The sequence below is a fragment of the Electrona antarctica genome (genome assembly GCF_951216825.1).
Source record: "Electrona antarctica genome assembly, chromosome: 1".
NCBI classification, from domain to species: Eukaryota; Metazoa; Chordata; class Actinopteri; order Myctophiformes; family Myctophidae; genus Electrona; species Electrona antarctica.
This window is the reverse complement of record NC_136806.1, coordinates 22,468,528-22,483,954: the sequence shown is the minus strand read 5'-3', so window position 1 is coordinate 22,483,954 and position 15,427 is coordinate 22,468,528. Positions and strand designations below refer to the sequence as shown.

Here is a 15,427-nt window from a genome sequence, read left to right as displayed (position 1 = left end):
TGCCACTGCATGACCTTTCTCTCTCCAATTCAATCAGGGCAAAGCATTGGAAAACACTCCAGCAGCATTTTAAGCACTATAGCACTGCGGCGCTTTAACGCGCTCCCCTGCCAGTGCGGGTGGATTACACCCCATCTGACGCCATCTCCCATATAATCTACTTTAATCTTCTAGCTCTAATCCAGAGCCTTAATCTGAGAAACGCCTTTGGGCCAAAGGAGATACTAGGCGGAGCGTGACACACTGGAGCAACCTCAAGTTGTTCAGTGGAATGGGCGATACTGGCAAATCAAACCAAATGGGAATCTGGCGTTGCATGGTTTCCGTCACGGCACTCACGTCAAGGCACACACACGCATGCAGGCACTCACACACACTGTTGGTGTCAGGCAAAAATCATATTCAATACAAATATATCCTTCACCGAGTTCTGGCTTGGCTTTGAGAGCCATTGTAAAGTACAAAATAAGATACGCATGTGTAGCCCACACACACACACACACACACACCAGCTGTGAATGTAATAAGTGGAACAAATCAAACATGTGCTGTTGTCAACACCACCACTGCAGTCAGAAACATCATGCATACAGACACTGACCGTAGATTCCAGTGGAGATGCAAGGGAAGGCCTGCGGAGATCAAATGAAAAACACATTTTACAATCTATTGCCGTTCACATAAACAACACTCACGCAGACACGCACGCACGCACGCACGCACGCACGCACGCACGCACGCAGACACGCGCGCGCACACACACACACACACACACACACACACACACACACACACACACACACACACACACACACACACACACACACACACACACACACACACACACACACACACACACACACACACACACACACACACACACACACACACAGTCCATGAAATTTTGGAATAAAAACACAGAGGTCCGACTCCTCGCTCAGAATAATATGAGACAATCAAAACATTGATATCTTATATTTATTTATGGACATGTTCAGCACAATCCGTTCTGCCACGCCATGCAGGTAAGTTACATTAGGTGAAAGGCATGTACCCTGGTGCTGGGTTCTTTTGAGTTGATTAATATTTCTTCCTTTGTTCCAAAATCTGGGCCCGTATTCATCACACATCTCAGAGTGACTCCTAGAAATCGCGGTGAAAGTTTGACTGGGACTAAAAATACTCCGTCATAGTAGCACTTACCGTGAGAAGTATTTATGACGCTTCACATAACCACTTTAAGAGAGGAGTAGCTGTTGTCTTTTGGATAATTCATAGTGATGATGTCAAGGTTTTACGACACTCTGGCCAACAAATTTTTAATTATGATGATTTGTAGTTTTCTTCCTGATAGTTGCACTATGGATTCAACGGAATAGGCCTGTTTGTAATTTGTATAATAGGCAATACAGTAAGTAAACAAACAAACCTTCCAATAATAAAACAAAACGTTTAACCTTACACGCCCCATCCATTTGGCCACAAAATTAAGGCTCCTGTAATTTGCGCCCATAAACCACTTTGTGTTGATCGCTTTCCATTCCAGCATAATAAGATACCTGGTCCAATAGATGAGGAAATGCATCCTCGTTTATTGGACAAAATATGATCTATGACACCGACAATTCTGGGGAACATGTTTTTGCATTAGGAAACATCACGTTGAGTGGTGGGGAAATGAGTGAATGAATAGTGGTGTTAATGAATGTGTATTGTCGGCTGCTAAATAAATTAAAATCAATTAATGTGTGTATTATCGGGAGGTGAAGTGTGTGGCACTTGCCACACTTTCGAATTGTAGAGCACTTTTAAAAAGAGCACCTCGGTCATCTCCACTGAATTAAAAAGATATCCATTATGAAAGAATTATCTTGCAATCATGTATGCTATTCATTCACTGTCCATGTAGACTGACCAAGCGTTAAAGGACCACTTCACCACTTTTCAACATCTCTTCATATAATTGGTCCTCACTAATGTTCATGATAAAACACCACCATTTTTTCCTACTCAGTCTGTGTCTCATAGGAGGGCTTTGGGCAGTTCGGACACCCGTCCACCAGTGACATCATCATTAGGCAGATTTGTTTTAAACAAGATTTGTTTTAAAATATATTTAGATTTGTATTATCGTGAGAACGATGGCTTCAACTTTTGCATTGCAACTTTTCAGGAAAAGAAAGCCTGCCGTTTCTATTAGCTTGGATTCACCATTGATGATGTCACTGGTGGACGGGTTTCTGAACTGCCCACAACCTTCCTATGAGACACAGACTGAGTAGGAAAAAATTGTGGTATTTTATCATGAACATTAGTTAGGACCAATTATAGGAAGAGAAGTTGAAAAGTGGTGAAGTGGTCCTTTAAGTAACATTAATGTAACATTAATACATAATAATGTACGTGTAGTACAGTGTCTTGTAGTTGTGATAGCGTGCTACAATAATAGCAGTGAGATGTGGGAGACTGGCAAGTGGCCGTAGCATTACTACTGTATAAATATTACAGAGAAAGTTGACTGTTGTGTATTTCTCTAGTCTACACACCATGTACATGTAGGCTACTTTATATGTATGCCACTGCCAATTATATTATTGCAATGTACTGATTACCATCAGGTGAAACTTAGAAATGGCTGGTGCTGAAATATCACACCTGCTGTAGAAATGATTAAATCTCTATCTGAACTGTAACTTTTAATAAGCTTGTTGTTTGTCAAGCGTTACCATGCAGCACTCTGGGACCTACTCTTAACAGTTCAACACCACTCTCAAGCTCACCTAAATCCTGGTGGCTTTAGCAGCTCTTTCTCAATTAAGGGAGTATACATTTTTTCTTCTCCCATGCCCAAGAGTAGGCCAAATTTGTGTCATTCTGAGAATTTCCAGGCACATCCGATCGATTTGCTACTCGGAGGCTTGACGTCTAATTGGCCCTTGTTCTATTGTGAGGCGTGCATAGAAAGATATGACTTGCACACTTAATGAAATACTCCAAACTCTGCTATATATAAGCACAGTTCATATTTCGATCGTTCAGAAAGGTCTTTTTCCTCTCCTCTCCTCTCCTCTCCTCTCCTCTCCTCTCCTCTCCTCTCCTCTCCTCTCCTCTCCTCTCCTCTCCCCTCCCCTCCCCTCCCCTCCCCTCGCACCAACTCACCAAGGAGCGAACATTGTTCTTGGTGGCGATCTCCAGGCTGTTCCTGTAGCACCCTCTGAGTCTGGTCCTCTCCTCCTCCCCGACGCCTCCCCTGGCAACAGGCCCCACCGTGTGGATCACATCTGGTGAGGCAGAGAGGAAGGGAGGGAGGGAGCACAGCGTGAGTAAGGAGAGAAGGGGAGAGAGATGATGAGTAATAGAGAAAGAAGGAGAAAGCAGGAAAAGGAGGGCGGGGTGGGTTTTGGGGGAGAGAGAGAAAGAGTGTGCATTATGTGTGTGTGTGTGTGTGTGTGGGGGGGGGGGGGATTAAGGAACAAAATAAAGAGGATAAAGACAGGAAGAACAAAATAATCACGAGTGTGTGACTGTGTGTGTGTGTGTGTGTGTGTGTGTGTGTGTAAGACCGACCAAATAGCAAGTGAAAGAGAGTGACTAAGTGTGTGTGTGTGTGTGTGTGTGTGTGTGTGTGTGTGTGTGTGTGTGTGTGTGTGTGACAGAGAGAGAGAGAGACAGAGAAGCAGCGATGTGTTTCATCCCCGGCCCCTGTGTGCCAAGTAACACCAGTGCAAACCACACATTCTGATGAGGCTCTGCATGTTGCTCTCAGCATGAATCCCAGGTCTGTGATCAGCACGGACACACGTACAAGCAGTCTCACACGCACACACACACACACACACACACACACACACACACACACACACACACACACACACACACACACACACACACACACACACACACACACACACACACACACACACACACACACACACACACACACACACACACACACACACACACACACACACACACACACACACACACACACACACACATGGTTGCAACAAACAGTTAACAAGCACCCCAAACTGCACTCGCTCCACGGCACTGAGAAAGACACACAAGAAGCCCTATTTCATCTAACACCCCCCCCCCCCCCCCCCACACACACACACACACACACACACACACACACACACACACACCCCCCCACCCCACCCCACCCCCTCGGGATCAGAGGCCATTACAGAGGAATGATGTAACAATTTGGACTCAAACACTATCTGCCGCTGCTGCCTGCAACACCACGCATAGTTCAATAGCACGCCATTTGTGATTATTTTCCTCTACGTTTTCATGTGTGCATGCAGGCTTTAGTGTTGTTTTCATTAGCAAGTCTCCTTCAACCAGTAGATGTTGCTGCTGTCCGGTGGAAACCTTGCACGTCCCAAAGCGTTATGTTTGATTCAGGATGGAAAACACAACCGGTGTTCCAATGGTTTTAATCATTCACATGAAGCTCTCGTCTCTCCAGGACCCAAACTAGTGAGAATAGGAGATCTACAGGCTCCTAACGTGTCGCAATGTGACGCGTTAGGAGCTTGTAGATCGGCAATTTTCACTACTTCTGTTTTCTAATCTATGGAATTTCTTGGATTTAAAATTGTATTTATTTATGAAACTTGTTTGAATCATCATTGAATTTGTTTCAAATTGGAAAAAAAGTTCTCTTTTCTTTTCTGTTTTAATGTTTGAAATAATAATTAAAAACTAAATGGGAAACCCAAAATAAAGGGATATTTATTTACTCATCATGACCCATACAAATATGTCCGCGAGCCACAAACGGTTCCCAACCCAGTGTTACAACCTGAACCCCTATGAAACAGAATTAAACTGAATTAAACATCATCTTTGAACAGACCATCTGCATAAATATCACAAACCAACCATGCTTACAGCCTACCTACAGTTCCTTTGTTTCCATGACAGTTTGTTTCCATGACAGGAACATATTTTCAGTAGATTCCAGAGCAAGTGTGACATGTGAATTGAGCTGTTTTCCCAAATGCCTCGTTCAGCCTAATTTGTGCGATAAATACCTTGTAGTTGCATTATCTGACAAGCAAATACTGCCGGATAAATACCGCTACAGAAAATTAACGTTATTATGTGTACTTACAGTATTTATTTACAATGTGATCCTGATTGTGGTTTTATATTGATACCGGTTATAATATATCTAATGCATCAAAATGTACAGCGTTTTAGTGTTTTCAAATTAATGTGATGCATTCCTGCACAAGTGTATTTAATGTCATGATCGAAATCATTCGGCACGCTAATTACTTTTCTAAATATCATCACACAATACCACATTGATTTCCCCTTTGAGGTGAAACCTGAGAGGCTACTGTAAGAGTGAATAATTCTGAAGCCTTTTCAATACTGCTGGATAGCTCTTGATGCGTCAAAATCAATATCAATAACGCCCCCAAAAATTGGAATTGTTGAAATGGGTATTGATCCTCAGTACTCATCCCCGCTAACCAATGGTAAGCACTGACAGATATTTCTGTTTAAGTCACTTGGGGACAGAACTGGAGACACAAGGAATTTCCAGCAACAGCTGTCGATACAAACAGTTCCCAATGTGCTAATGATGGAAGTACAGTAGGAGAATCATCAGGTCAAAGTTTGCTGAACTGCTGAGCAGGCTTTCTCAAACCCGCAGGGTCAGCTGTTCCATTAGCCTATTGTTGTTGAGATTGATGGCAAGCTTGATATTATTGGATGAGATGCTGTGGGCTTGAGACGCAGTGCAGCATTAGGCTAGCACAGGTGGAGTATGGATGAGTGTATAGGTCTGCTCTGTGCTGGGAACAAGTATGAAATGGGTATGAGTCTGGGATGGCTGCTATTTTTAAAGACTATTTATTATGGCATTGCATTGATTATTCAGACGGGAGAGTGGATAGAGATGGGAAAGCAAAGGCAGGGAGGAGAGACGATGTGCACCACTGGTTCCCATGCAGGCTGGAATCAAACTGGGGAGTTTGCAGTTTGTTAAGTGATCAATGCTCCACCAAGCTGAGCTTCCATAGCTTGTTCTAGAATGGCAACATTTTATTGCTGTGCTTTCTGAAGTTCCATCGCGCCAATTCAAATGATAATTGCACGTACTGTATGTTGATGAAAGTACACACAAAAAAGAGAATATACTCTGCACATGTCTCACAAGAACCATGTAACACTACTGTATATGGCTGGAGTTCTAATGCCTTGGAAAGCATGCGTAAAGGATAAAAAGCATAAATTCAAGAGGATTGCACCATTTTATCTTGGTTACAAGTGTGCCAATATGTGGAAATGCTAATAAATGTGTGAATATAATTGTTCATGAGAGCAGGTGTTTGTGTTTGTTTACTCAAAAGGTCATCCAGTCAGAATGAGATCAATAGTGACAGGTGAGTGAGCGTGTGTCAGTGAATGGTGCTCTAGCACAGGGGTTCTCAACCCGTGGGTCGCGACCCCTAGGGGGGGTCGTCAAATTATTTTGGGGGATATAAAAAAAAATGAATATATATATTTTTTGCAACTGAATGGCTGGAAAATGGAAATGAAGAGTTTACATAATACGTGGTGCATGCATAAACTTTCCTTAATGGTTATATCTGGTTTCAGTATTCATTTATGATATATTTTCTCTGTTATTAAGGTTAGGTTTTGCAGTCAGTTTGTATTGGTGGTGGGGAGGGGGGGCGGGGCGGGGGTCGCGAGACATGGCCAAAGCATTTCCGGGGCTCCCCAGCCAGAAACGTTGAGAACCCCTGCTCTAGCAAGTGTATACGAACAAGTGCGTGTGTGCGTGCATGCGTCTATCTATCTGTGTCTCTCTCTCTCTGTGTGTGTGTGTGTGTGTGTGTGTGTGTGTGTGTGTGTGTGTGTGTCATTTCACCACGCCAATACATCACCTGACCATTCAGTTAAATAACAGTAAATGCACTATATGCACTTTCATTGATATTCTTGCCCTGTTTTTTTTGTTTATTGAGTGTTTTTAGGTTGCCGTTTCCATCATGTTCTTATTGTATTGGAGCTTTCAAGCGTACATTTTTCACATGTATGTACCTAACCAATGCATCCAAGTGACAATAAACTGAATCTGGCCAGGTGGACGAGGTCAGGATTTGGTTGTGTGTTTGTGCGTGTACGACTGTACGCGTGTGCGTGCGTGCATGTGTGCGTGCGTGTTTGATCAGTTCAACAGCAGGTCACTTTAGTGATCATCCATCTGCATGTCATCTGCTAAATGTCAAGTCTGCAAATACGCACACACGCACGCACGCGCACACACACACTCTTTTAAAACTGAAATGTAATCCATAATTTCCACAGCCATCTTTTTCGTTGCAAACCTAATTAGCCTTTTTCCTCTAAAAGAAAGGTTTTACCGATGCCATTGCCTCTCTCTCTCTCTGTGTGTCACTATCCATCTTTCCCTCATTCTTCAACTCTGAATCTCATTCTAGGTTCCCTCCATCATGCTTTCACTCCTTGTTCACCCTCTCTCCGCCACCCTCTCCACCCATCCATCCATCCATCCATCCACCCACCCACCCACCCACCCATCAATCCATCCCCACTCCAGTCCCCCCCCCCCCACACACACATTTTGTTTCATCCTCTCATACCTTCTCTCCATCATTCCCATTCCTCTCCCTCCCTTCCAACCCCCCCCCCCCCCCCCCCACCCCCCACACCTATATCCTCTGACTTCATGGTCCTACACCCCCCCCCCCACCCTAGTCCTCCTACCCCCCCCCCCCCCCCCCCCCCTCCCCACCCCACCTCACCCATTCTGTCACCCAAGGCAGACAGTCCTGTCAGGAGGCGGGGTTATTTACCGCCTCTCTCCGCTCCTGTTTACATTATCGATCGGCAGGTTGCTTTAGTTCCACCATTCATCACCCAACTTCCCCCCTCTCCCCCCCGCACGGCTGCCCCACATCACCCAGCGAGACAGAGAGAGAGAGAGAGAGAGAGAGAGAGAGAGAAAGGGACAGAGGGGACAGGAGCGGTTTGTTATGGTGGGTCTGAGAGATGGAGACTATGTGAGGATGTGATGTTAGAGATTTTGGGTGTGCGAGTGAGAGACAGAGGATGTGATGTGTGCGCAGTTACTGAGGTGACAGGAAAACTGGGGAATGGAAGAGTGAGTGCGAGTACGTGTGTGTCTGTCAATGTGTGTGGGTGCACGCGCAAGTGTGTGTACTGTATATCAAAGAGAGTTATATCAAAGAGCCTTAGTGTGCATCTGTCAAAGAAAGTAAATGGTCACGTGTGTGTGTGTGTGTGTGTGTGTGTGTGTGTGTGTGTGTGTGTGTGTGTGTGTGTGTGAGTGAGAGAGTGGGTCCAAGAGAGTCAGAATATGTGTCAAAGTGAGTGACAGAGTATGATGGAATGGTTGAGAGTGATGGATTGTGAGAGAGAGAGAGAGAGAGAGAGAGAGAGAGCAAAGAGAGCTCAGTCGGCTCACCTTTGTGTGGCAAGAGCAAGACAGACTGAGATGTAGTAGCTAGGGCCAGTTTATCAATCTGTTTTGAGGATTAAACAATCAAGTAGCTGGGAGTCAAAATTGAATTTGTATAGCCTATGACATCTCATGTACTATTCAAGCATTATTTCAGAGCCAAATATTTCTGGAGACATCACAATTCAACTTGGTTATTGAACATCATAAACAGTATTAGTTGTTCAAAATAAAAGTATTAATCTGCTATTCTTTTTCTTCATGGCTTTCATTTAAAATGCACAAAAAGGGGGACCTTGAGGTGTACAGTACATGAATTTGCCACTCAAGTTGAGTGACAAAATACTGTACCAAACTTTGACGTCAAGTTATATCATTGTGAGATGCATTTTGAATATAATAATATCTAACTCCCCACCACAGAGGGTGCAGTGCCCGGTGTCGAGTCGGTCTGACCCACGGTTGTCCAGAACCGCCCCAAAAAGGCCTCTGCCCGGGCTCTGGACAGGGCCCCTGCCCGGGCTCTGGACAGGGCCCCTGCCCAGTGTCCATATATGGAGCTGGCCTGTTCGGGTCAATATAAGTTATCACTGCCTTTGGTGCAAGAATGACACAGCTTGTCCTGTGTACTGGTGGCTTTTATTTGCGTTCTCATTTGCAAACAAATCTCCAACGTAAAACTGTATGAAATTAAGCATAAATACACGCACATAAACAAATGGAACAAAACGCATAAACATTGTACAACATGACATAAACTTACAAAGAAATCATAAACAAAACACACCTCGCTGGCTGCACTTAACCAAAGGGAATGAGGAAGTCCATATTGGCCGACAAACAGAACACAACTGGAATAGAATCAAGACATCAGTCAACATAAGTTGACAACAAGTACCTTGTTCCATCCCGCGACACGCTCAAACAGTACGCTGACCAATTACACCTTCCGGTACAATACATACATGATTAACTCAAGCTCATAACAAATAAATTCTATAACATAAATAAGCAAAATTACAATACATTATGGCAGCGACATAAGTAAAATAATATAGCCTTTCCATGAGTGTCTTTTTATATCTTTCCAAAAAGAATACAGCCAATAGCATATTACAAGTTATGTAATCTTGAACCTAAGGCAACTAAAGCATTTGTAAAGGTTGTTTGCTGTATACTGTGTACTGTGTAGTACACAAGGCAGTGTGTTTGAATCTGCATACAGATTGTTGTTTTGATATTAAATAAAAGGTCCTTCCCGGCAGGCTCTCATCCCCAGCCCCTCCCACTCCTCACCGGGGACAATTCCGGGAGGAAAAACGGGCAAGCATCCCTCCCACATCACGTGGGACCTACAGGTTGAGAACCCCTGCAGTAGGGTTTAAGTCGGGGGTGTCCACACCTTTTTCTCCATTTTGACTGCATCTCCTGTCATACTGTAGCTTTGGATTACAAAGTCACATAAATGTATCGCATTTTCATATTATGTTCTATTTAATTGTGGATGGATGGTAGTCATTACTGCCAGGTCACACGCGTACAGTACTTTTTGTTTGTAGACGGTTTTATTTTGGGCTCGCTGGTTTTTGTCTTTCTTTGTTTATTCAGTTGTTGGTAGTCATGGTTGCCAGTTCCCACCTGATGTCGTGTGGGAGTTCAGACTGATCCAGACCGTACTGAATGACCGATTGCTTGCATAACGTCTTCAGACTAGGACTCGAGTCAAGGACGAACAGGTCATTGGCTGTTTCTAATCCTCCAAAGAGGAAGATACGATCTCCCACCATGCAACAGCACATGTCACACGTAGGAGACGGGCCTTTCCCCTTGGGTTTGACCTTCTTCCAGGAGAAGCTCTCTGGAATGAATTTCCACACATCATTGAGGTGTTGTTTGCTGTCTTTACCAACACATGTACAGCTCTCCATTGTAGGCAAAGGCTTAATGAAAGCAACGTTCTTCTGGAAGAGGCTGTGCAGAAGAGTGTTCGTCCAGTGATTGGTCTCTGTGTTAAACAGTCTGATGGTGTTGTAGTACTGACCTCTCCAGCCCCCAAATACAAACATCTTTGTCCCGATGATGGTGGCAGAGTGACTGAATGAAACAGGTGGTGTAATGCCTCTGGTGTTATTATAGACCAGACCATTGTGGTGGTGTCCAACTTGTAGGTGTCAATATTGTATCCAGTCAGCTGGGTGCGTCCTCCATGAATAAACATGACCTTCCCTAAGACACAGGCTGAGTGGTAGCGCCTCACATCTGGAACAGACCCAGAAACTCTGGGTTTAAACCATCTGTGGGTGCCCACGTCAAATGCATAAAGCACATTGCAGTACTCACCTGAGTATCTCTGACAGCCTCCCCAGAGGTAGATGACATCTTCAACCAGAACAGCTGAGTGGACAGTATGGTTCCGAGTATGGAACCTCATGGTGACGTTCTCCTCTTCCTGGTGTCACCGGGGGCAACTTCCTCCAGCGTAAAGACACTGTGTTGAAGACCTGCACATCAATCTGATCCACGCTGTTCTCTTCTCCAAAGTAGTACAGCTCGTGTCTCACTGCTACAGCAGCATTATCATATACCGGTATCTTTGTTGATCCTTTCTGATGCAACGTCCAAGAAAGCATCAACCCGTTAGTTTCCTGCTCTGTAGAGTAGAAGAATGAAGAGCTCAAGAGCCAAAGAAAAGAAGATGCTGCTAGATTCTAAATTCTTAGAATCTTGGTCAAAAGAGCCTTGAAGATAACAGCCTCGAATAGATTATGTGGTGAATAGTTGTGTCATGGAGAACACAATCTGTTGGAGATTCTTGGGATGCACCAATGTAATGTGGCTGCAGTGCTTTTTATCCTGCTGGACAGAGTGATGATGTCATCCCGTTGAGCTACGGTATGTCCATATATGGCCTCCCAGCAAGATAGCCATGCCCAAATATGGACTCCCTGGTGTCAGAGGTCTGTCATTGGTTCACGCTTTTGCACTCAGTCACGACATTGAAACTCGACTAGTTCTAACTCAATAAGAGTGTGAATTCAACACAGTGTGGATGGGAGCTAACCTGACTCTGCCAGATTGCGGCAGTATTGAGTTCACAAGTTCCCTCCTCCTACCTTGATCTGGTCTCTCTCAAGCAGAAACAATGAACCGGAAGCAGCGGGACCAAAATCTGATATCTCCATAATAATTGGCACAGTTACAATACATCACCAGTCTCGCGTTGATCCAGCCTCTAGCGGCCGCATATCGCTCCGATCAGATTTTGGATAATGGAAGTTCTATATTTATATGGCTAAAATCTAAAATGACACAAATAACCACCAATCAATAATTTGAGTGTTAACTTCTCTAGCTCTATGATGCCCGTTCTGGCACCAGAAGATTATTATTGGGACATAAGCCTCCTTGTAATAGATTCTTTATCCTCCAACATTGTTTGTTGGAGGGAAAATCAGTCAAAACATTAAGAAAATCAAGAAATCGGTGGCCATGCAGCACATTCCAAGTTTAGTCTGTTCCATCTGGTTATTATTATTATTATTATTATGTTCCTGAAATTGCAATGATTTTTATTTGAAAGGTTGTTAAGCCATAACCACTTAAAGTTTAACCCTTACCCTAGTTGGTAGTTTGTCGTACAATGGTGTCGCACGGCCAAATTAGCCAATCTACAACAACGTGATCTACAATGCTTCAATGTATGAAGCATGTATCGTATTGTGAGCTTGTAGATCTGCTATTAGCACACAAACAAACAGGCGCACACACACACACAAACGGGCGCATGCACGCACGCACGCACGCACGCACGCACGCACGCAGGCACGCACACAAGCACGCACGCACGCACGCACGCACGCACGGAGCAGCCCCGCCTCGCCACCTCTCAATGTGCTGCTGTCTCAGCTCTCTCTTCTGTTAGCTTGCTAAAGATGACAAGAGCAGAGCCTCTGCAAGCGGTTCTGTTTCACAAAAATTAATGCCAGAATGCCAGCTTAAATGTTTCCATAGAAGTTCTAAGCATTTAAATGTCTTTGCAGAAGATACTTTGAATTACTTGTGATTCCCTTGAGGTGCAATCAGGTCCTCTGAAAAGGTTGTGAATATGTATTTATGGACTTGATGCTTTTCATCAGGGAGCATCCCGATACGTTCAAAAGCATTTCAGAAAAGCATACAATTAGAACCAGAATTGAATCTACTTAGAAAGAGAAAGAGAATCGATAATAATGACTGAGTAATGAAAAATCTGAGTGACACGGAAAGCAAAACAATCCTGGTAAATAAACCAAACATGTAAACAGAGAAGAAAGGAAAGGAAATTAAGTAACATAACAGAAGGTTGAACAATGCAGCAGCAAATCGGGACCATCCATCAACTCAAACTCGACTTTAATGTCGCATCAGTGGATGAAATAATTTTCTGCAAGTTCCTATAATGACTGTGTGTGCGAGAATGTGTATGTGTGTGTGCGCACATTTTTGTGTGTGTGTGTGTAAGTGTGTGTGCGCACACGTGTGCGTACGTGCGTGTTTTAATGAGTGTGTATGTGTACTGTGTGGGTGCCTATGCGTGCATGCATTGTGTCACACTGGCACAAGTCATTAGAGACCTTGACTCTGTGCCACACAGTGACACCGGCTCCCACTTCTCTATTGTGTGTTAATCTAGCGTTTCTCCTGCCTATTGTTGTCGCTCTTTTTCGACTCCGGTCATCCCTCTCTCACCCGCTCCTCCCTCCTGGCCTCTTTGCCATTCTTACCTGCGAGTCTCCGAGTGCACGGCTGCCTCCGCTTTCCATATTCATTGTCCGTTCATCCATCCCCTCCTCTTCCTTTCTTGTCTCTCTCTCTTTCTCTCTGTCGCCTCTCTTTTCTCATAGCTCCATCTGTCTCTTGCCTTTCTTTAGCTCTTTTTAAATACCCCTTTTGAATCAGGGCAGGAAAAGACTGGTGGGCCCTTTGGCTACTGGGCCTCAGTTCGTGCTCAGCCAAGCGGACACAGCTCTTAAATCCAGGCCCTGGCTTCTGGCATGAAAGAGCTCAGGCCTTGTAAGGGCCATCAGCTTTCTCTCTCTCTCTCTCTGTCTCTCTCTGCCTCATTCTCTCTATCTTTTTCTACATTTCTAAGAGAGTGGGGCAGTTATTCTAAACAGGCAGCCGCGGGGAGACTGAGCGGATGCAGTGAGAAGAACATGTTGCCGATGCTAAAAGGAGCGGATGTAATTCTCTTCATCTGCGAGCATAAAAGACTTTGGTTTCCTCACTCGCTGCCCCACCCCGGCAACAACACCGCTACCACCAGCAGCTCTTCTCGGAGCCAAGCAACACTGGCTTTTCTTTTTCTTTTCTTTTTAGATCCCTTAACTTCCTATAAGACGAAAGAAATAAGTGAATGAATTAACACCAAGAGCCGCTGCTGTGATCATCACCACCACCCACCGCCATCACCATCAGCTTTGACTGCTTTTTCACACCTGGTTAGAATCACACTGCTGACACCGAGGCAGGAAGAAGCGAAGATGTCGACAACCTTGTTAGAATGAAAAAAATATATATAAATACTAATTTAAAACAAACTTGTCGAGTATAGCGAGCTCTTGCGTTCGCACGTGTTTTTGCCCAGGGTTGTTTCAAGTCTGCAGGCACTATGAACAACATAACGTCAATACTACTGCTGCTGCTGCTGGTGGTGATGATGATTGGAACAAAGGGTGTGAGACGGAAGGGAGAAGAGGGGCTTCTAGCAGGGTGGAAGGGGTGAACAGAAGGTAGGGGAGGACGAAGAGAGGTGAAAAGGAGGTGTAAGAGGGAGGTTAGGAGGGAGGTTGTGATAGAGAGAGATGGCAAGGAGGAGATAAGAAGAGTATAGGAGCAGGTGCTGTGGAAGAAGGTTGCAAAAGAGACACATTACAGACAGGGAGAGGGGGAGAGAGAGAGAGAGAGAGAGAGAGAGAGAGAGGAGGCGCTAGGGAGGTCTACAGTGAGGATTTTAATTAGAGTTAATTGGCCACCAAGGGAATGGAATTGGAGACCGACTAAAAGGAGGGACAGATCGAGAGATGCAGAGATGGACAGAGGAAGAAAGAAATAGAGAGCGAGAGAGGGGTGGGTGGTGGTGGTGGTGGTGAGGGGGGGGGGGGGGGGTGGCGGGATGATACCCAGCATTTCAGAGCAATAGATCTGTTTCTTGGCATCTCGGTTAGCTTCACCTCCGCCTCGCTCTAAAGACTTCAGTCCTCATTTGCCGCTCCCCCTCTCTCTCTGTTTTCCATCTCTTTCATTTCCTCCATCCGTCCCTCCGCTTGGTCCTCCCCCTCCCAGGATTCCTCAGTCTTTCTATCCTCCTACAGAGTTTCACGCACGCAGCGTTTGAAGACAGTATCAAAGTGTTAACTTTAGTCAAAAGTTTGTATGCAGTAAATAGTGTTGATTTACCCCTGAAAGATACTGCGTAAAGTAATTTAACACACACACACACACACACACACACACACACACACACACACACACACACACACACACACACACACACACACACACACACACACACACACACACACACACACACACACACACACACACACACACACACACACACACACACACACAATGTGATTTTGGGTTTGTATTCTAGATACGCCTTTTTTGCCAGTAAACTTCATGTCAGATTCGTTCAGAAGGTCTAAAAAGATGTTTAGAGTGAAGGACCGACTCTCATTCAGAAACAAAATGGCTACTCAGAGTGGGAAAGTATACTTCACTTTAATATGGCATTAAATTGGTTCAGTTCCAAAAGAAGTAACATAAATCTGCAGAGCAACAGAATGGGCTATAGGTCCTGACCATGACGGTGCAGTGCAAGGTGAGGAGATACAGTAAAGCCTGATTTATACTTTGTATAAAATAGGAGATATACTGTACAAGCTCAAGTGTAGTGGAGGTTGTGGG

At 44.5% G+C, this 15,427-nt stretch overlaps 1 protein-coding gene across 2 annotated transcripts in view; it reads right to left on the bottom strand.

Annotated features, from left to right (window-relative positions):
- macrod1 (mono-ADP ribosylhydrolase 1) overlaps positions 1-15,427 on the bottom strand; it is a 157,261-nt gene that overhangs the window by 14,949 nt on the left and 126,885 nt on the right. For both annotated transcript variants that reach the window (XM_079509776.1, XM_079509775.1), the window contains exons 6-7: positions 3,160-3,281; positions 602-632 (exon numbers count right to left, since the gene is read on the bottom strand). In XM_079509776.1, the coding sequence (XP_079365902.1) occupies positions 602-632; positions 3,160-3,281 (153 nt within the window). The remainder of the gene's footprint in view (positions 1-601; positions 633-3,159; positions 3,282-15,427) is intronic.